The sequence below is a fragment of the Strix aluco genome, chromosome 17 (assembly GCF_031877795.1).
Source record: "Strix aluco isolate bStrAlu1 chromosome 17, bStrAlu1.hap1, whole genome shotgun sequence".
Lineage (NCBI taxonomy): Eukaryota > Metazoa > Chordata > Aves > Strigiformes > Strigidae > Strix > Strix aluco.
Genome location: NC_133947.1, coordinates 15,828,647 through 15,850,811, shown reverse-complemented (window position 1 = coordinate 15,850,811; position 22,165 = coordinate 15,828,647). Strand labels below are relative to the sequence as shown.

The following is a 22,165-nucleotide window of genomic DNA, read 5'->3' as shown; positions in this document are numbered from 1 at the left end:
CTGTTTGGAAGCAGGAGGGTTAACAGCTAGAACCTGTCCGTGTTTCCAAAATAAAGCGGTGGCACCAGCGTTGCCATTCTGCTGTGTTTACAAGAGGGAACATAGTTCAGTACAAACCTCCAGCTATAGTCATGCTTTATCGCTGGGAAACATTACTTCAAGGCATGGCTGTACCCTGACAACACAAAAGCAGCGAACGAACCCTCGTAAAGCGGCTGCAGCAGCAGCTACATCTGGCAGAAGACCCCGGGACAGAGGGGACATGCTCCTTAGAAAGGACTAAATACAAAGGCTGGAAAGAGGGTTGTGCTACGGAACGACTGCCGGAAAGCAAAGCCTCTGACGGGAGCGAATCCCCAAGGCCCTAAGAGGGCGAAGGTTTAGAGGCTGATCTCAGCGACAAGGAGCCTAGAAAGGATGGCAGGGTCCGATCGGGGAGGGGAAGCAAACGCTGCTGGGGACAACTAGAACAAGCGAGGGGAAAGGGGCACCCCAGCCCGGGGTCCGGACAGGTGCCCACACCAGCAGGAGCAGAGTAAGGGCTCGGCAGCGCAGGCCGGCAGCGCCGGAGAAGGGGCGGCGGGGCCAGGCAGCCCTCGCAGGGGAGCGCCGGGGTCCCGCGACCGCCGCCCCGCGCCCCGGGGAGTAACGATGCTGCCGTCCCAAACCGGCCCCCGGCCCACGAGCCGCCCCCGCCGGGGCCCGGGGAAGCTGCGCGGCGGGGAGAGCCTCCCTCAGCGAGGCCCTCCCGGGGCCGAGAAGCTTCTCAAGAGCCCCAGGCCTACCCCCGCCGGGGTCCCCCGCGCCCCTCTGCCCCCGCCGCCACGCCACGGCCGCCCGGAGCCGAGGAGAGCAGCGGGGCCGCCCTGCCGCGCCCCGCCGCCCCGCAGGGTCCCGTCCCCACCGCTACCGCCGCCTCCGCCTTCTCCTTCCCGCCCCGCCCGCAGCACGGACCCCCGCTCCCCTCACCGGGCACGGCGGCGTAGCAGCTCCTCCGTCCCTCGGCCAAGATGGCAGCCGGTCCGAGCCCAACCTGAGGCAGCGACTTTCCAAAGTCGGGCGCGATCTGCGCATGTGCCGAGTCGCTCCGCGGCCACGGGCGCGCAGTGACTACAAGTCCCGGCGTGCTCCGCGCCAGGCGCTGCGCATGCGCACGGCGCCGGAGGGGCCGCCCGGCAGTGAGGGCCGGGCCGGGCGCGGCGGGCCCAGCGCGGGGAGCCGGCCTGGCTGGCGGGGCCGCTCCCCCGGTTCGCCCGTGGCTGCGGTTTGTGTGCCCGGGCCTTGGCGCTACGCGCTCGTGAACGCCTCGCCATAGCGCTGGGTTCCCAGGCCGCAGCGGGGGTTTGCCCGCGCGCCGGGGAGGCTGCCCGGGGCAGCAGGGAGCTGTTGGGGCCTGGTCATTCCCTCACCTCCCGCAGCAACCTTTCTGGGCCAGGTCCCGGAAAAGCGTTATGTATATATACACACAGAGTATATGTGTAAATATATGTGTGTGTGTGCATGTATACACACACTACAGTAAAAATCGTTGATCATCAAAGCAACCCTGCCAGCTAGGCTAATGATACAAGAATGCCCTAAGGAGCCTGTGGCTCTCCGTAGCGCTGGGTTATCACAGTAACCCTAATAACTGGAAGTTTCTGATGGCACAAAGGGACATACTGGGTAACCTGAGTCTCTAACAGTTAAGCAACTGGGACATCACTGGTGGCTGTGTGGGCTTTGTGACACACAACTAAGGTTTTGCGGTTTTGATGTATCCACTGCAGATCCTTAAGCTATTGATATTACTTAACCCTTACATAAAACCTTGCTTGTTACAAGTGTATTTTTTGTTAACCAGAATGCACTATTGCATAAGTGAAATTACAATACACCTCCTCTTTGATGGTGAGCAAAGAGAGAGCTCAGTTTCCATGCTTCAAAATCAGAGAAAAGACTCTTTCATTTTCAAAGAGCAGGTGAATATCCTCACTAATTTTTCAGGAAAATTACACACTTTACAAGTGCAATTACAACTGGTAGGGATGTGAAAATCCATCTTGTCTTCCCTACTTCACACATATACTCCAGTAAGAAAGATCCCACAGCTACAACTAAGTGAGCGTTTCTGTTGATGAGGCCTAAGCAAGAAAACAACTCAGAATGTTTTCCCCTAACAGCATAACTTACGTGTTTCAATGGCAGTCAGCCATCTGTGTTACTGATATGATATGTTATTGATTTAATATAGATTAGCATTAATTTGTTTAATTTTAATAGGAATATAGAATTATAGGAGATATCTAGTAGAAATCCTATGCTGCATTTGCACTCTATACAGGAACCGAGGCTACTATGAAATCCCCTGTACAGCCTGGTACCAAGGCCGAAAGAATTGGTCAGAATCACCTAGTAGGAACATTTAGAACTATAGATAACAGGCTTAAGATTCAAGATAATTTTACTTATAAGGTATTTTATAACCTGAAATAATGCAGAGAGATGTCAGAATCCAGATTAATGGGAAAATGGGGAAATCGACTGAAGCAACATGTAAGTTTAAGCCAAGAAACCGTGTCCTCAAGCAATAGGTAATTCCGACAGGGGGAGATCGCGACCACCGACTCATTAACCACCGACTCACATTACACCCCAGACCCATTTCCAGGTGCTTCTGGACTCTACTGCGCAGAATCGGAAATAGGAGGAGAGTATGATAATGATTTCCAGGAATTGTTATGTTTATGCATGAATACTTAATGAATACGTATGAATAAGTTCTATATAAGATGTATGATTTTGGTGCATGGTGTGCGTCGTTGGTGAAAACATTCACCCGCGCACCCGGCCATCAGTAAAGAAGTGTCTGCTTATCTGCATCAATTGGTGTTGATAAGTTTTATTCCGAGTTTTTTGGTAACATCTGCAGTCATGCTTGACCAAGGCATATATGAACATAACTTCAAGCACAGCAATCACTTAAATTCCAGCACAAAACAATATATGCTGTGCAGTCAGAGCCTGTGTGTACTGAAAGGTGAGCAGTGTGTGGCTTTGTCAGAAAGGTGTGCGTCCCTGGGAAGCAAGTTTGAAGCCAAGGTTACAGCCCAATGTAAGAACTAAACAAATTGAACAGCTGAAATATGTTCTGAAGGTTGTTGGGTTTTTTTTTTTCTCTAAAGCTTTTCTATGCACCTTTACGTCTTTATGTTCCTTTACGGATTTTCAACCATATATGCATACATTTACAGTTCCGTATTTAAACGGTCTGTTCAAATTAATAACAATAAAAATGAGTTCTGAAGCCTTAACAGAAATTTCTCTCTCATACATCACCTACAGAAACAGTCGCCTCTCATCCATTGTTGCAGTACAGATTCCTGTCCCGGCAGGACAGTAAAGCTCAGGCTGACTTCAGCTGCATAACTGGATTTCCTTTACACTGCATTTGTTCTGTCTCCCAGCTGGTACATAACATTGGGCTTGGTTTTGCACATTGCCTGTGGTTTGATTCCCAAAACTGTAGGAACATTGCAGCTAGGTGTACTATGACCTTTTACCCCAGCTGTCTGAATTACTTTTAACTTTAGTAGAAGTTTAGTGTTTGCAGGAAGAAGCTGAATGCTATCCCGTGACTCCTATCGAATTCAACAGCTGTGCATATATCCCTAGGGCAGTGTGGCCATTTGCAGTCTGTTTTTGTCTTACTGTTTTTTAGGTTTCCAAGGTAAAGGTTGCTAAAGCAGATGTGAATTAATAACATTCAGTGTCTCTTTTCAAGGACACCACATAAGTTGTCCGCTGTGTTACCATTTTTTTTCCTCCTTTTGTAACCGGCATTTCAGAAAAGTGGTTGTTGTTCAACCCCAACAACCCCAATATTTTTATTTTTCAGCTTCTGGTGCCTCAAGTCAAGTTCCACTGGTGCTACCTGCTCTGTAAAATTCATGAGAAAAAATGCATTGCAGGTGCACAGACTACTGATTAGTTTATGCTTGCCAGGACAAGATGAACGTAGATAAATCCTCAAATTCGCACTCCTTCAGAGATCACTTTCACCATTAAAAATCATGACATATCAGTGAACTGAAACACCAAATAATGAATTAATGCCAGAACAATGTGGCAAGCACAGATGAATATAATGGAGTGGCAGAAGAGCTATGTAGCCAAGATTTTACCTGTCTTTTGTTTGCTTATTTGGGGAAAGGAGGAGACTACTTGATTATTTTCTATTTTACTATACTTGCTATAACTACAAGATACTCAGGCAGGATGGAATTTTCTTGCTATTCCCTGTCATAACTTTCTTTTGACTAGTAAGAACCCCAACAGATTACAAAAGTAGATTACAAAAGTTTGCTACAGCTGCCCAGGATGACCTTGTACAAAGGCTTTTTAGGAAAACTGTAAAAGGAAAACTACACTTCATAGCTTTTCAGATTTCCTAGGTTTGCTATGGTCTAGCAGTGCTGCTGGGAGTTAATTTCTGAGAGATAATATTGAATAATAATCATAATATTTTTTCCATTCTTTCTCAGTCCAATCCAGATTTCAAGGTCACTGGGACAGAGATGGTTTCTTGTGACAAAATATGTATAGCATTTATTCTCACTTGGGCTATTGTAAGCAACAACATTCAAATCACTAATACAGTCTTAACTGTGTTGTTACAGCCAGAACTAGCACACTAAATTAGTGCTGGTGGTGCTGGGAATTGAATGGGAAACCATTGAGGATAAGTGTGTGTGGCCTAGTTGTGCAAATCACTGCCATGTTTGAATCTTTCAGGTGGTAATAAAAAAATCCTGCAGGATCATTAAAATATTGCAATTCTATTAGATTTTTGAGTCTGTAAATGGAGAGTGCTCTCTGATACCTCAAAGCCTTTGGGTCCTCAGCTAGAGGGCTGGGACAAGACTGTGTACTAGAAGCACTGAACACCCTTACTATTTTGCTATCCCTAGAGTATGGGATCCCCTCTCCTGAAACAGACCCTGCCTTCATTCACTTCCTTTTTCCACTCTCAACCAACAGATCCCTATTGACCTTGCATATGACAAACCTATTCTTTCCAAGATTACATAGTTGTCTAAAGGTTGCACAGCAAGTCGCTGTCAGAGTTGGAAACAGAACTGTGTTTCTTAGCTCCTTGACAAGTGTTTAATGATTTTTTTTTTTTTTTTAATTTTAGTGAGGCACACAAAAATCCAGACAGAATCACATAGATACAAAATAATTCAGGTAGGAAGGAACCTCTGGAGGCCTCTAGGTTCACTCCCTCCTTGGACCAGAACCAACTTAGATAAGGTTGCACAGGGCCTTGTTCAGTTGAGAGACAAATATTTTCAAGGATGGAGCCTCTTCATGCCCTGGTCGAGTGTTTGATGACCCACATAGTGATATTTTTTCCTTATATCTAATTGGAATTTCACTTGTAGGAAGTATTTCTTCTTGTCGCTCATCCTGTCCCTGTGTGCCTCTGCAAAGAGTATGGCTCCATCTTCTTTACAGCTTCCCATCAGGCAGTTGTAGACAGCAGTAAGATCCCCCTTTGCCTTCTCTTCTCCAAACTGATCAGAACCAGCTCTCCCAACATCTCATAGTACGTCCTGTGCTCCATCCCTGATAATCTTGGTGGCCTTCCCTGGCCTCTGGTACATCAGTGCCTGTCTTATTCCAGGGAGCTCAAACTGGACCCGGCACTAGCAGATGGGTTCCTACCACTGCAGAGTAAAGGGCAAGGTTCCCTTATCTCACCTTGCTGGCTGCACTCTTGATGACACAGCCCTGGATGCAGTTGCCCTTCTTTGTCACAGAGGCACTCGGTGGACTCCTACTCAACTTGCTTACCAGGATCCCGGCACCTCCTCCACCAAATTGCTTTCTAGGCAGTCGACCCCATGTGCTGCTGAATTGGTATTACTCCCTCCCAGACACAGAACTATCTTTGAGCACCCACATTTGTCTTTGTTGAGTTTCCTGAGGTTTTTGTCCACCTTCATTTAGGATCTCAGTCCAGTAATGCTACATGACAACATAAAGCTGGTCCTGGTACTGAAGAGACCGCAGTGACCATCCCTCCATAGAAGCAATTTTGACAGTGTGAATGCTTACCCACTAGACACAGCCCCAAGCAAATATCACACAATGACTGTTGAATAGTCATCAGATGTCATCAGCATCCATTAGCTGCTAAACTATTTTAAATCTTTAATAGTGGCTTACACTTCTGTCTGACTTAAGGCTTTGTAAAGTTGGTGATTTATAAATGCAGGAATATTTTGTTTTCACATCATTTTTCATCACTGGATTTCAAAGCACTTTATAAAAAAATTATACTGTATAAAATATAAAATATATTTTTATAGTATATAAAAATATAAAAATACTTTATAAAAATTATAAAGTAAGTCTTATAAATAAGTCTCCTGGAGCTTTATGTTAACTAATTAATTATTGCAGCAAGTGCTTTATATTTTAAAATCAGACTTGCTATCCTGAAACTGTCAACACTAAAAAGAATTTTTCTTGTGCTGCCTTATTATCAGAGTCTGAATTTATGATTTCACTCATGAAGGTAGTGCAGTGTCAGAGTGTATCTATTTCTAATTGACTTTAAAATCGGAATTGATTAATTTGACTTGGGATTTAGAAAAGTATCAGTAGGAAAAGATAAATTGCTTCCTGTTATCTGGAGAAGGAATGAGCGAAACCCTCAGGTTGGTGAGAAATGATTATTATTTCCGAGTAATCTAATTAAAGGGTAAAACAAAGACATGTGGCTATTTAATTAAGTATTTTATTACTCAATTGCTCTACAGTGCATAATCAGAGAACTGGGAGGGAGTGATTAGGTGTCTTGAGAACGGAAATGACACAACCAAGATATGTAGATGTTTTAAATGAAGGACAAGATACCGGGAAAATTGTTCCTCTCTTCCCCATGCTGAATTATTTTTCCATGGGACTGAAGAACATGATATCATAAATCTGCTGGGGAGTTTTCAGAAAAGTCGTGACATGCTGGTGCTGGGATAGGTGAAACACACCACGCATTTTTTAACTGACGGCTCTGTCCAGCTCTTACCTACATAGAGACCTTGCAAACAGCCTCCAGGTCAGCTGGGCCCGTGGTGAGACAGCATGGCAGATATGCAGAGTACCCACCGGCACCGCTTGGATCCCAGCTATGGCTTTGCTCTCTGGGTGCTGCATCTAGGACTCTCAAAGGACAGTAACACGCATTTTCTCAGTGTCAGTGTGAGCTTCTGCCAGGCTCTTTGAGAAGAGTTTTTGAAATGGAGATGCTAGTAGAGAGGGAGTCTTTATCTTGCTTAGACCCACGTTTATTCCTGTCCCACCCTGATAACCTCCCTCATTTATACAGTTGTAAATTATCTACATCAGGAAGGCTGACTCATCCCCTGAGCGGTTTACCTCCTTGCAAATTGCTCTGGTATAAATCAGCTTGCATTTCTGAGCAGAACAGATGCTGATAAAAAGCTATGTAATGTCAAAACTAATACAAAGGGAGAAGGTATGATTTAAATACCTGGGGCTTGATCCAAAGCCAAATAAAGCTAATGAACTGGTTTCCATTGTGAATTCTTTAAAAGTCTTTTATCAGCTTCAGGGGTCTGTCCCTTCTTTACCTTATGTAGTAACCTCGTACCAGGATACCCCCATGCCCTCCACTAAAAAGAACAAAACCATCCAAGCTATTGATCCCGTTGAGTAAGAGGTCAAGCTGTGTGTTTCACTAAGTCCATCTGTCCCTTAGAGCTGCAGCATTACACTTCTGAACAAGAACTCTGAACTAAACCTCTAGTCTTGGACTGCAAGGAAGCTAACAGGTCCAGGCTTTGAATATCCCTTACTGAGCAGTAATCTTGCTCATTTACTCTATTTATTTTATCCACCCTTTCTTATGCTCAGTGTGCACTAAGTAACTGGGCAGCTGAATTGCAAACTTAAGGTGAGTAACAACAAGGGGCAGGAAGGTTGCTGTACCAGTCCCATTGCATGCCATTAACATACCAGGTGCAGTGCTCATAATTTCCCAGACTGGATTAAGGGAGAATTTACTTGGTTAAACTTGCTCTACAAGGCTCAGAGCTTGCTCCTCAGTTCATGTTATGCTCATGTTTGCTACAACTGCGAGAGGGAGGAGAAGATTTTGTACTGATTTACCACCAACCCAGAGCCTCAGGCTCTCAGGGACTGAACCAGCCTCTTGTGTAACAGGCTGGCCCCAGGGTTCCTCTAAGAAACCAAATCTGGTGTTTTTTCTAAGAAACAAAATCTGGTGTTTTTTCTCTTGTCGGGGGTATAAGGAAAATAAGAGACAAGAAGTAAAATTAGTTCAAACTTCCCTTTATGCCAGTTCCTCTTCTAGCTCTTGCTTCAGTTCATGCTTGCACTGGCTGTACAGACAGCATTGTTCACAAGTAAATAATTTCTAGTGTTCTTGCAACAAAAACATAGCCTCCTTTTAACCCTTGGACTAACTGTACTCTTCCCAAAAGGCACCAGCTTGATCATACCAAACTCTTATTTAAATGTTGTTAGTCCTCATTCACAGGGAAGTCAAAACGAAGGCGCTCTCTGCCCTCTGTTGGGCAGCTAATGATGGGAAGTGGATGGTACCATAAGCACTAAATCAGGACCTGGTGAAGGGCAGAAGCCTTTACTGAGGAGAGGGGAGGAGAAAGTTATCTGTGGTGAATCTGGAATGTGTTGAATTTAATATCACTGGGGCATATGGTATTATCATCATAATGCTAATGGTTGCTACAGTATATAAATGTTGCTGTGGACTGAGATAGTATTAACTGAGCTAGCTCCCCAGCGCTGTTGCTCTGTTCTGCTGCACAAGATGATAGTGAGCAGGAAATCACGTTGTGAAGGACTTTGTGCAAACAGGAGGCAATACATGTCTCAGAGTTTATGTTTGAGGCAGGTAGGGAGAGTTTACTTGTGGCATGACATTTGTGAGTACTGTAAGTGTATGTCTATGCTACCCGTTAACAGCACTAAAAAAAAGCCAATTTAAAGCACGAACAAGTCCACACGGGACCCCTGCTAAGCTAAATTTGCAGTGTGCCTGTAAGAAGGCTGCTGCAACCTTCAGCTGCTGGCTGGGGCCCTCACAAGCAGTAAGGCTAGAGTGAAGCGCATGCTCAGAAGACGCCAGTGATGCCATCACTGTTACAACGTACATTAGGCACCTTGTGACATTTACCATGATACAATTTAACTGGATCATCAAACACTGTACCTGCCCCACTGCACAGAATGGCTGGTGCTTGCTGGAACAGTAGTTAGACACCACCTCTTTCAGCTGCATCTTTCACTATGGGGATTCTTCTTCACTCCTCATCAAACCTCTATGCAGGGTAAAACAACATTAGTTTCCTAATTCAGAGTGCTCCTGAATGCTGCCACCACAATGTCATAGTGCTTCACAGGCAAAAGTGAATTTATTTTTGCAATGTGTATGTAAATTTGTGGGAAAGTGAAATCATTGTCTGCAGTTTATTGGTAAGGGTGAACTGATGTACAGAATGTAACATCAAATGCGCTCATTGTTTGCGGGTACCACTTTGAGACACGCAGGGTTTGTTTTGGCAGAGTATTTGGCATTGTGCTGCATTTTTCTGAAGTCACTGTTGTAGTCTGGACTTCAGTCCATGCAGAACATTGGTCAAAGAATAGAAAAGAGCAGAGGATGCTCATCATGGGCACCTAGAAAATGAGTATGAAATTAATGATCACTTGCGCAAAGCCTGTCCAAAGGGACTGAGCCAGCACCACAAGGGGATGATGTGCTATGGTAAGGATAGAGCCCAGTTCTCCATGCTCCTACAGTGCTGCATTAATTGTCACTGCATTCTTGCTGCTCTTTGACACCCATCTTCTACCTGCTGTGACAAATGAAGTCCTGTGAACAACTGCCTCATTTTCTGTACATTTCTAATTCACACTCAGCACAGATCCTCCCAGTGCACTGTCAAGTGAGAAACCTGTTGAACAAAGCACAGGCATTTTTTTTAATAAATAAAAAAAAAAAATCGGATTGCACAAAATGCTTCTTATAATGTATATAATATATAAATTGCTCCAGTCAGGCAACTAACTGGCTCTGTGTGGAGTACCTGTGTGAAGTATCACCTGTATTCTACAGAAGTTTAGACTGATGTTTTCTCCTAGTCTTGAAATCTACAGTATTTCCTAGCCACGCCAGTAAACCCAATCTTTTTTTAAATATAGTTCCAAAGAAATGTCATATTCTCATTTTTTTAAAAAGTGTTTTTTCCCTGAGTTTCACAGCTTTTCGGTGACTGTGAAATATTTAAATTTACAACCCAGAACTTCCCTACTTGAACTACTACAGTAAATGAAACAGTCACAGGATGTCTATATGACATGAATAACATCCTGTGACTGTTTCACATAGTCTGTTACGCAGTTGTTTTTTGAACTCTTTGTTCTTTTTCCTGTTTCTTCTTCTTCACTATATCCTATTCCCTCCATTTAGTGCCTATCTTGTGCCATCTGGTGTCCCAAATCCACCAGTGACAGCAACAATGAAAGGACCAGGGTGTGTATGAATAGTCAAGGCACTGACGAATTAAGATGTAGCATAATACAGTGCTATGAGGTATTAATCTCCTAAATCAGAGGGTCAAGGCAAACCGTGCTGCTAGCATGACTTGTCTTTAAGCACTCCTTATAAACAACTGAGAATATTTTGACAAGCATTGGAGCACCTTCACACTAGGTGGAGCTGATCTGTCCTCGTTTAATAAATACTGTCAGCTCCCGCCACCCACTCCTTGCCTTAGCTGTAGCCAGGTGCTGCTCCCTTTCAGCCTTCACAGGGAAGTATGCCTTGAGCTGAAATTAGTGGGAGTTATATGAAATGATGTCTTTGTTTTGGCCTTGCTCATTAATTTAGGAAGGATATTTTATGTGTAGGGATTGCTGTGAGTTAGTGCATGAAGACATTGATGAAAACTGACAAACTGATGATCAGGTTTGCTGGGGAGGCTGACACCTCACGCAAGGCCCCTTTGAAGCATTTTGATGCCCTTAGGTCACGCTGTGTAACATAGAGGAGTTGGGAAGTTCCCTGTTTGCCTGTCGGCGGAGGCAGGTGTGCAGGAGCATGCGGAAACTGCCTGTGCTCCGACCTTGGTGTCTCGAATGAGTGGGTGGGGAACTGCCAAGAGCCCAACTGCTGTCCTGCTGCTGCGAGCCAGTGCATTCGATCTGGGACAAAAAGGTTGCTGGCGATAGAAACTAATGAAAGCATGACTAAGTTAGATGAACCATCCCCGTGGGACAGACATGCTACTCCTTTGGGCACCTTTTGATTTACAGAACCGCTTGGTATGGCATCAGGTGTGCTGGTGCTCCTGCAGCACTCCGAATATCAAGCACAAACATTACCACATGCACAGGTACCGGCTGTAGGGCTACAGGTTTCCTACCGGGACTTCTGTCTTTCTGTGTGGACTGTTCACTGTAGGTCACTGAAGATCAGCTGCTGCTCAGGGAACAAATAATGAACCTCATTTCTGGGGAGCACTGTGAGTTGGGGTCTCAGAGTGGACTCTGCACTGAGAATTATTTCAAACTTTGCAAAATAATTCAGTGAGAATTTCTGGGTTAAGTGTGAGGAAATCCTCACTCTTAAATTTATTTCACAGATAAAATAAGAGGTGTGTAACACCCTGGTTGCAAAGTTTATGACTGAGGCTAGTGGGAAACGTATTGCAGATGTCAGACCAGGAGCGAATACACGAGTGACCCCCAGACAAGGCTGACTCAGGGCTCTGCCTCGCGCTGTGCAGCGGGCATTGGCTGTGGCGGGGGGCAGGGGCCGGCAGGCCTGGCCGCACCTTTCCTGCCCTGCACCTGGCAAGCCGGCAGCGGGCTGGGCAGAGGAACAGGCCATGGCCAAGTCCAAGGTCCAGGCAGATAGGGCGGCTCACGTGCCGCGCCTCAGCTCTGTCTGCGTGGCACCTCCGCGGCGCCCGGCCCTGCCGCCGCGCAGCGTCCCCGGCCGAGTGGCACAGTGCCCTCGGCCCCGCCGCCCCACGCCACGGCAACGACCGCGGAGCCTCCCGGGAGAGCGGGAGCGCCATGCGGCCTGCTCCGTGCCCACAGCGGCGCCACGGCCAGAGCCGCGACTGGGGACCAGGGCCCGTCCTGGCGCTGCTCTGGGCCTGTGTGGCTCCAAGGCCCGTCCTGGCACCGGTGGTGGTGGGCGGCAGGGCCGCTCCCGGTACCGGAGGGCGCCAGCGCCTGCCCCGCCGTGGCTCTGCGGCTCACGCAGGTCCCAGGGGCAGAGGAGGCCTCTGGAGCCCACCGTGGTACGGGGGTGGGGGGGGTGTCACCCTCCGGGGCCCTCCCTGGCCGCGGGGCAGGCGGATCCGCGGCGGGCCCGGGGAGGCCGCGCGCGCCACCGGCCGGGTCCCCTCACGCGGGCACCGGCCCGGCCCCCGCGCGCACGTGCCGCCGCGGCCCGCCCCGCCCCACGCAGGCGGCGGCGCCGCCTCTACTTAAGGCGCGCTCGGGGCTGCCGCCGCCTCCTCCTCCTCCTCCGCCGGCTGCCGCGGCCCGCCAGCATGTCGGACAGGCTGCCGTACAAAGTGGGTGAGTGCGAGCCCCGGGCCCGGCCCGCCCCGCGGGGCTCTGGCGGCTTTCTCCTTCCCCCCCGCGGCCCGACGAGCGCAGTGCGGGGCCCGCTGTGGCGGGGCTGGGCCGCGGCCGCGCCGGGGAGCCCCGCGGAGCGTAGCGGGGGCTCCGCGGCCCCGGTGCGGCGGCTGCGGGGAGAAGATGGCAGCTGCGCGTTCGCTGTGCGGCCGCGGGGAGGGCGGGTAGGCGGGAAGCTGAGCCTGACCCCAGCCCCGCGCCGGGGGGCAGGGCCGGGTTTGCACCGCGGAGAGAGGAGGGGGCCTCTGGGCGGGCTGCACCGGCGCTCTGGAGCTGCTGTTTCTCTCCGCAGCGCGGCACCAGTGGGGTTTCCACCCGCGATTTTGCTGCTCTCCTGCCCCGGAGCCCACGGCGCGGGCGCGCCCGGCAGCCCCGTGCCTAGACCATCTCCGGCTCTGACCGCTCGCCGGGAGCCCTTCGCTGGGAACAGGCGTTCACTTTGAATGTGAAAGTATCTCGAATCTGGGACTCGTGTTACACCTTTTTGTAGACCTGAAACTCCACAGAAAACCTAATTTTTGTAAAGAGTTGTGTGTTCTTCGAAGGCTTAATTCAAAGAGAAGAATTATTAGTCTATAAGGCTCAGTTTCATAAATAATTTGCCTTGGGGGCTGTGAGCCTAAAATATTACAGGATAAATTTTTAAGCAGCCCTGGTAAAACTACTGAGCCCTTAAGAGGGGTAAGATTCACCACCCCTGCCTTGATATAGTTGTTTCCATGGTCCTTCCTTTACCTGGGCTTTTTTCAGTGCCCTGTTGGTGTACAGGCTGTGCACCAGTCAGCCAAAGCGTGGGCAATAGCTTCAGTGGCCCCCAGGCTTCATTCTGGAGCAAAATGTAATTAGCTTGTCTGTAATACAGGCGGCAGTCTGACTCAGAGGTCCAAGTGCTTTAAACAGCCTGTGTTCGCTAGGTAGGTGGAAAAAAAGGTATCGACCATGTTCCTCGGTGAAATGGTAAGGTTCTGAAATCTCCTCTGAAAGAGCTAACCGAGTGAGAGGAACGCTTGGTGCTGGGCACTGCTGCAGAGTGGTGTACCTAGGCATTAGCTGTTTGACCCTTGCCTTTGTAAGGCTGGAGTCCAACATCTATGATGAGTGCAGTATTTTCTACTGTGAGCTAGCCTGTCAGAAGTCTTTTTTGTTCAGTTTTTGCTGAACTTTTCTACTATAGATCCTTTTTACAAAGGCAGAAGTAGACTTGTAACTAAGGTAATTATGGTGCCTTGAAAATAATCTTTGTGGTTCTAAGGGGTTAGAAACCCTGCAGCTTAGCTCTTAAGAGCTGGAGCTGGGCTGGGCTCAACTCCAGGCACACATAGCATGCGTGTTCTCCTGTGGGGAAGCTATTGCCATACAGGCAGCCTCCCCTTCCCAGGTCTTAATACTGTGGAATTAAATCTGTGTAGGAAGTCTCAGACCCTTGGGCAGTATCCGTAAGGAGGAGTGCTTAAGGCTTACAAAATTAATGGCCCTCAGGATGTCTGCACACTTGATCAGTTGATTATGCTCATGCAGGAGCACACTTTTTTCAGAGAGGGTGTTAGGTTTGGTCTAAACTTTGAAAGCCTGTGTACCATAGTAAAAAAGCAGGGAGTAACTGGAATAGGCTCTGTTCTTCCCCCAACTTTGTTTCCCAGCTGTTGTTGGGTGTTCAGTTCAGCTGTTGCACTGTCCACAAGTGCACAAATCCACAAGTGTGTCAACAGATACCAAGGTCTCAGCTATTTAAACTCTTGACACCTGTCCTCCTTCTCTTGCAGCTGACATCAGCCTTGCGGACTGGGGTCGCAAGGCCATTGAGATTGCGGAGAATGAGATGCCAGGGCTGATGAAGATGCGGGAGATGTATGCTGCGACAAAGCCACTGAAAGGTGCACGTATTGCTGGTTGCCTTCATATGACTGTGCAGACGGCAGTTCTAATAGAGACCCTTATAGAGCTGGGAGCTGAGGTAAAGTCTCTGAGTTTCTCCTTTGGTGTGCCCTTAGGTAATGCTCTGCCTGGGGCACTGCTGTTGCTTATATAACTACCTTAGGGGATCCTGGCAGATACCGGTACTTTTTGGAAGAGATTGTGCTGCAGTCTCCAGGTAGATGGATTATGTCTTCTCTCCTTAAGCAAAAAGCTTGTCACCTGTACTACATGTGCCTCTGGGATGTGGTACGTGTCTTCCATTTGGACAAGTTGCATCTTCGTGAGTGCCTGTTTTGGGCTGGGTTGCTGGCTTCAGCACTCCATCAGCTGTGTGTACAGCTCCCTGAGCAGCAGTGCCGAAAGCTGCTCCCAGGCAGTTTTGTGCTCGGGCATGCAGTGCTGTTGCTGGTGATGCTGAAGCTCCAGTGACTGCCTCCAGCACAGATTAGCCTGTATTAGGAACCACACCGTGCCCTGGTAAAGTCAGCAAAAACTAATGAAGCTTTCTGCAAGCTCATGCTGGCCCTTAGGCTGTGCAGGAAAACGACAGGGAGGCAGTGTGGTTCAGTGATCGAGGACTGGGGGCTCCACTGACTTCGAATTTGTTGTGTCACTATGGACCAGTTACCCTGGTCCGTAGTAAAGACTGAGATAAGCCATTTACTGCATGGTGTCCTCTGCCTGGCTTGCTGAATGAAGTCCAAACATCACAGCTGAGTGTTCACTGTATGAGGCATGAGGAGAGCCAGGTATCTGAGCACAATCCGCAGGGCTTGTGCTGAGCAGGGAGCTGACAGGAACTTGATGATGGATTATGTTAAGTACATATGTGATCTAAAGTTTAGCTGCCTGAACTCAGGCTGCCCAGAGGTGTCCTATATGGGATCCCTCCCTGGGAATGGTTAAAAGAGAAGTGTCATGCTGATCGAAAGGTGCTGGGAGAAGGGGAAGCTCTATCCGTAGCAGCTAAGGCATTTCCTCCAGAAGTGGAGGGATTTAGGTCTAGACAGCATGCCAGGTCAGCCTGGGCAAGGTACATGCTGTTGTACAGGTGCTCTTCAGCCTGTTCAGAGCTGTTTCATGGTTGCAAATCATGCACAGTGCTGTAGGAGAGCTTTGGTGTGGAGGTACGGTCCTGGCTTCATTCCAGCTACTCTGTGTATGAAACTCTTGTACATCCACAGGATTTAAAAGAAAGCAGTAGCCACTGAAATTTGGGATGCTCCTTGCTGCTCCTGTTGGTTGCTGTATCCCAGTATGGCTGGCCTAGGCAGCAGCTGTGTGCTTACTTAAACACTGCCAGGCTGCTTTAGTCTGAGCACAACCCCAGGTCAGTGTTGTATGGGATTCATCCAAGTCTGTCAGGGAGGTACCTGCAGAGATTTGGTTTCTCTAAGCATAAGGTTGTGCCTTTAAGATGTGTGCTGTTGTGTTAGTTTCTTGTCCTGATGTCTGCATGTTAGTTTAGACTTTGACTTGAGTTTGGATTCAGCCCTAGTTCATCTGTTCTGCCAGAACTTTGGTGCCTGGGAGGGAGGAGTGAAACTGATGAAACCATATGCTGCATAATGAGGATGTAGGTCACTTCAACATAGTAGTCTTGGTATCCCTTTTTGGCTGGGTTAACAAAGAATAAATACTTTGTGCCTCAGAGTATAAGTTCTAAAATGGTAATAAAAATGCATCCTCTTCATAACCACTGATGTATATATTGGGCTCTGAGCCCATCAGGTATGCCTGTTATTTCAGGGTCTGTGCCATTATCAGAAACTGGTATTATAGATCTGAGGCTGTAGTGTTGAAGTGGCCTATGTCTTGTATTGAGTTGCTTGAAGTGTAAATAATATGTAGGTATTCTGTATACTTTGAATTTCATGTCATCTGTATGGATATGGAGGGAGCTTAGGAAAACCCAGGTGAGGAGGTGCAGTGCTTAAGGTCATGAATTCAGTTTTCCTGTGTTCCTTCCAGGTGTGTTTTCACTAACAAACTTTGCCTGTGTAGGCTCAGATGAGGTGCTTCCTACTGCAGCCCCTTGAAGTGTCAATTCTTGATAGAGTGGGATGAGTGTCTGAAAACAGGCTGAAGGATTGCCTTATTGCCCTCTCTCCTCAAGGTCTGTTACAAATAAGCATGCAAATACCTGCCAGGCAGCCCTGTAGGGAGTGGAGCGAGAACTCGTGTGTCTCTGGGATGTGGTGGTTTCTGTGCCCGCTGGGGAACTGCAGTAGGTATGCAGATAATTTTCAATGCAACTCAGCAAGATGCTGTTGCTTTTCTAGGTGCCTGAGCCTAGTTATGAAATGTGTGTGGAAAACACTTAGCTCAGCTGGAAAAGCTGCTGTGACTGGAGCACAGAGTGGGAGTTGGGTGAGCATAATCTTGGAGAATGTCTGTTGACTGAGTGTAGTGTTTCAGCTGCATTTCTGACACTTCTGAGTGCCAGCAGGTGTGTTGCTGCATGTCCATATCCCTCAGTGGACACTTGCTATGTGGCTGTTCTGAGAATCTGAACTTTATTGACCAAAACTTTCTAAACCCACCCTACTGTGCACTTCCTGAAGATCTATAGCTGAATGTACGCTCTGGCTGTCTGGCAGAAACTCTTGTGAGTAAGGAGATGGCTGAATATGTGGCACAGCTAAAGCTCTATTACATTCTCTCCCAAAATGACATTATTTTCCTCGGCCTAGTCAGATACTTAGTTTTCACCTTAACTTTGCAGAACTACTGAGAAAGGCAGGAATCTGCACTAATAAGCTCTTGTTCCCTTTATAACTCTTGTGTGGAAGTGTGCCTGATAACTCAGAACTTTGTTCAGCAAACAAAACTTGGGTTGTTTTCCAGGTACAATGGTCAAGCTGCAACATTTTCTCCACTCAGGACCATGCTGCAGCTGCTATTGCAAAAGCTGGTATCCCTGGTAAGTTTTCCGTGTTCTAATTTGGCTCTGCATTGGGGTTGTACTGCCTGTTCTAGCTAAATCAAACTGTGTACAAATCAAGCTCTCCTGAACAAGCCTCAGGATACAAATAGCCAATTGAAGGCAGTGACTGTGCCTGTGCCTGTTTGCATCAGACTGTGTAACACTTCTGGCAGTGGCTGGTGTTAGGCTATGGAAGAGCCTGGTGGTATGTTACCAGCTCTAAGCCTGGTTATTAAGATGATTGAGTGGGCTGGTAATTAAATGGATTGGTGTGTAGGTGTGTGTAGATGGAGGTGTTTGGTGCTTTCCAGCAAGCTTGGTGCTCAATTACAGTCAGGGAAGGGATGTTAACTGCAGTGTGCCCTGTTACAGTGACAGCCTCAATACTCAAGATATTTTTAGGCTAGAGCTAGGCCAGCTGTGTTGCTGCCTAATATCCCTGAAGCAGTTTGAGGATGCTGCTGTTTTGTTGCTGTCACCTTTCAATGAAGACCTATCCCTTATGGGATCAGTATGAATACATTTAGCTGTCTGCTGTGTTACTCAGCTTAAGGACATGCAGTCCTCACGGCTCTGTGCTGGGAACTGCATGGCCCGAGCCTCGATGTTGGCAGAGGCAAAATCTTATTTCTGGCAGCCTGGTTTTTTGCTTTGGGATGTGTCTTTCATTTCTGTTACAATTAGCTATTGTCACAAGTCCTTCCCCAGCTGTGGTCCATTCTAAGGTAACAGAAGAAAGTGGCCCCTTCATCAGCTCCTTTGGCATTACTAGCTGCAGGCATCACCTCCTCTGCCTGTCTCTGGCCTGTGATGTCAAAGGACCAGGTGGAACTCTCTAGATCTGATGTTAGGATATTGCCTTCCTCACTGCTCTCAACACCCAAAACTCAACTGAAGAGCAGTTTACAGGTGGAGTGTTTGTCTAATTTTTGACCTCTGCCTTTGGTACCCTTGTATTGTGGAACTTGCCCTATTTGTTAATATTGCACTTCATATACTGAATTTGAGACCTTGGAGGAATGCTGATCCTTTGGATACTAACAGGAGATACTGATGCACATTTCTTCAGAAGGGGCAATTGCATGATTGGCTCTTCATGGCTCAAGGTTAGTTTTCTGTGTAAACAGTGAGAACATGTCAATTTAGTCAAATGTTGGGGTATGTAAATCATGTGCCTAATATATGTTTGAATGGCTGAGTGCCACTGAGGCTCAAGTATTGCATGAAGCCAGTACAAATACCTGGAAAGGCAAAAACACTGATAGATGTAGCATGCTCATGGTTGCAGTGTGTTGCTGGTGGTAGATGTACTGATACAGAAATATGCCCTAGTAAGAGCAGACAAGGCACGACAGCTTGGATTTCAGCGCTGTGCTAGAGACTGGAATTTAAAGTTGCTGAAGAGTTTATAGTGTGGTGTTTAGCTCATGCTGAAGTCTAGTCCCTCTTTTCTGCTGTGCTAGAAAATGCTGTAGTTGTGTTTTCATTTGTATCAATATATCCAGTGGCTATTTCTAATTCCTGGTAGCGTTGGGTGTATTAGCAGAGCAAGTGGGGTGTTGTGCATATGAGTCTGCTTTAGTTTGCTTTGCCTTCTCCCTTTTAACATGGAAGAAGAATAAGAGCAGCAGTAAAGTCTCAGTATTTTGACCAAGTTCATAGCCTGGAACAGAAGGCAAAATGATTTCACTTCTGCTCATTCTGAGATCTTAATTTCAATGTAAATGTCTCTTCTGGCCTGCAGGCACAGATAATCATCTGTCTGTTGGCTCTGCTACTGAGCTGCTGATGAAATCTTCCTTTGGCTGCTTTACTACACGCTGAGTAAGAAACTGGCTAATTGTGTCTGTTTGTTCCTATGTAGTGTTTGCCTGGAAAGGGGAGACCGACGAGGAATATTTGTGGTGCATTGAGCAGACCCTGTACTTCAAGGATGGGCAGCCCCTCAACATGATTTTGGATGATGGTGGAGATCTTACCAACCTAGTTCATACCAAATACCCACAGCTCTTGAAAGGTGACTTGTGTTTTGTGTTGTTAGGCACAGTTCTGCTTGGGAGGCTGTTTAGGCAGTCTGTTTCTGTGGGAATTCCCTGCTTGTGTAAAAGGGGTGGGGGAAGAGGGACAGGCATGTGCAAACAGGTTGTGAATGAGTCTATGAAAATTGCTTACAGTCCAAGACCAGAATCTCTTACCTGCAGGAGCTGTTTCCATCTCTGCTCTGTAGTATATAAGCTGCAGTGTCTATTACCCGAGAATGACCAGTGGTACTGCTGCTGTGCTAAAAGCTTCCTGAAAATGGGCTGTGTTTTAGAATTGCTTAATGTCTGCTTGCAGTTAATATTTTTAACATTAATGCTTTTTCTTCCCCATCATTTTAGTGTGCCTCTGGATGAAGTCATGACAACCTGTAGCCTTTCTTGGAAAGGGAACAGTTTTCTACCTTATATAAACTACAAGGCATTAACTCATCCGGTTTGTCAGTGAAGATGGTGATGGATTCAGGGTTGGAACTCTTGGTTTGTTGACTTATTGCCTTCAGTGTAACTTAGTAAAACAAAACAGATCAGTGTGGTCTTACTAGCACGTGGTTATGTAAAAAATATTTGTCTGAAGGGAATTTGGCATGACCTATAGTAGCAAGCTGATATGTGCCTGGCAAGTATGACAGTTTCTCCTTAGCTCTGCCAGTGTCCATCGTCTGTGCAGCTGCAATCCACAGCTTCTGAATGTTGTTAAAGGGCATATTTGATCTGGGATGCGCAGGAAATTGGATGGTGATATGGGGTAGAAACCAAACTGATAGTGGGATGTGCTCATGTTCTTGGTCTGTAGAGGTGAGGTTGCTGTAGAAGCCTGCTGGATCAGCTCTCCTCTGACTCTTGCACTGCTTTAAGAGGGAGCTCTGGGGAAAACATCTGAAGGTGGCAGGCCATGGGTAGGGCTGTGTGAGGGTAGGAGTCTGGGGCTGCTCCCCATCTGTGTGCTCATGCAGGTAGGGGCACCAGGAAGAGAGGAGACTTCTGCTGTGTGACAGGCCTCGCTTTCTCCTTCGTCCTCAACCTGATGTCACTAGTAATCCAACGGTCAGCATCTTTGTGGTACTTAAACTGTAATGAGAGGTTTTCATTGGTGTCTACTCAGCCATGCTGGGATCCCCTCTCTTCTGCCAAAGGTCTCTTGCTTCCTAGATTGCCTCTGTTCATTACCTCTTGCTTTCCTGCCATTTGATGCCAAGAAGTACCACAGCTGATCATGCCTGCTTGTCATCTTGGCATTGTCAGAGGCCAGAAAATGCATTTTCCATGTTCGCACTCTGTTTTGCAGGGTTTTTTCCCAGCCATGCACAAAGCAACACCTCAGTTGCTGTCCCTGTTCCTGGGGGTCCTTGTGCTGAGTTTCTTTCACATATCCAGCCCTCCTGCTGCCAGCATCTTTCTCCCCTCCAGCCCTTTGCTCCCTCTTACTTGTCTTGTGCTCCTGGAATGGAAGGGACTGGTATAGTATGGTGCAGTAGGACAATGGCTATTGAACCATCTCCTCTCTTAGCATCCATCTCTAGTCTGTCCTTGATAAAAACCATCCCTACTGCCTGGGGTTGCTTCCTAAATTCATAGGAATGACTCTTCCACTGGGTTTTTGGAGAGTCTAGGCAGATTGCCATACCTGTAAATATTTCCCTTGCCAAATTGTGTGCACTATCTGCACTGACTGTTGAAAGGCCTCCTTGCAGCAGTTCAGTCAACTAATTAAGACTGATCTCTGTGGAGGGTGACAGAGCTTGATCTGTTTTACCTTTCAGTCCATTGCTCCTTGGAAACAGCAAACCTTCCAGAATGGGACCCATTGAGTAGGGTCTTGATCTCATTTAACTGAGCTCTGCACTTAGCCCTGTGCTGCAAAGACTGCTTAAATGAAGTGTGTGGCATCCATTTTTTTGTATCTTGAAGATAATAGAGGCTAATAATGTCCTAAGGGCTTGTGGTGATATTTGACCTCTTTGGGGGAGAGATAGGACAAGAGTGACATTAGCAGAGCATGCACAGTGTGTGGAAAGACTGGATCATGAGTGCAGGAGACATTTTGTCATGCAGCATCTGAAAGTGCCATTTGCCTTTTAAAGGCTGGACAAGTTTTCTGGGCTAATTTCAGAGGGAACTATCTGTCTTCTGTGCTTTAGCTGCTTCTAATTTATGTAGAGGTTCGTTCAGCCCTAGTGTGCTACTAACAGTTGAAAGTAGGGCTCATTCAAGTGTGCTTCACTAGGAGATGTGTTAAATACCTGTGTGGAAATGCTCAGCAAGCTTCCCCTCTCCCTGCTGTTAAAGGGCAGAATGGCCTTTGTACTATTGGCTTATTCCACTAAACTACATGCCCTTAAAACCAAGATAAATGAAGGTAGGCAGGGAAAAGCTAGAACTGAACAAAGGAGAAAGTCATCTGAACTTGTGCAAGGGAGGTCTCTGAAATCTGTGTGGAAGACTACTGTTGAGAAAGGATGGAGAAGACTGGATCATTTGAGATCCATTGACGCAGACTTGCTCATCGATCCAGTAAGAAATACAGGGGAGTGAAGCAGGTCTGAGTGTTCGGGAAGGCTTTTTCAGTTTAACCTTT

General features: G+C 47.1%; 2 protein-coding genes across 5 annotated transcripts in view; one reads left to right on the top strand and one right to left on the bottom strand.

The window, feature by feature from the left end:
* ITCH (itchy E3 ubiquitin protein ligase) overlaps positions 1-1,052 on the bottom strand; it is a 65,491-nt gene extending 64,439 nt beyond the window's left edge. For all 4 annotated transcript variants that reach the window (XM_074843591.1, XM_074843593.1, XM_074843592.1 and 1 more), the window contains exon 1: positions 970-1,052. The gene's annotated coding sequence lies outside the window, so the exon portion shown is untranslated. The remainder of the gene's footprint in view (positions 1-969) is intronic.
* An 11,457-nt stretch (positions 1,053-12,509) lies between these two features.
* The window catches only part of AHCY (adenosylhomocysteinase), a 29,796-nt gene continuing 20,140 nt past the window's right edge, over positions 12,510-22,165 (top strand). Inside the window, exons 1-4 of the mRNA XM_074843256.1 lie at positions 12,510-12,645; positions 14,469-14,659; positions 17,470-17,545; positions 19,413-19,565. Of these exons, the coding sequence (XP_074699357.1) occupies positions 12,618-12,645; positions 14,469-14,659; positions 17,470-17,545; positions 19,413-19,565 (448 nt within the window). The 5' untranslated portion in view covers positions 12,510-12,617. The remainder of the gene's footprint in view (positions 12,646-14,468; positions 14,660-17,469; positions 17,546-19,412; positions 19,566-22,165) is intronic.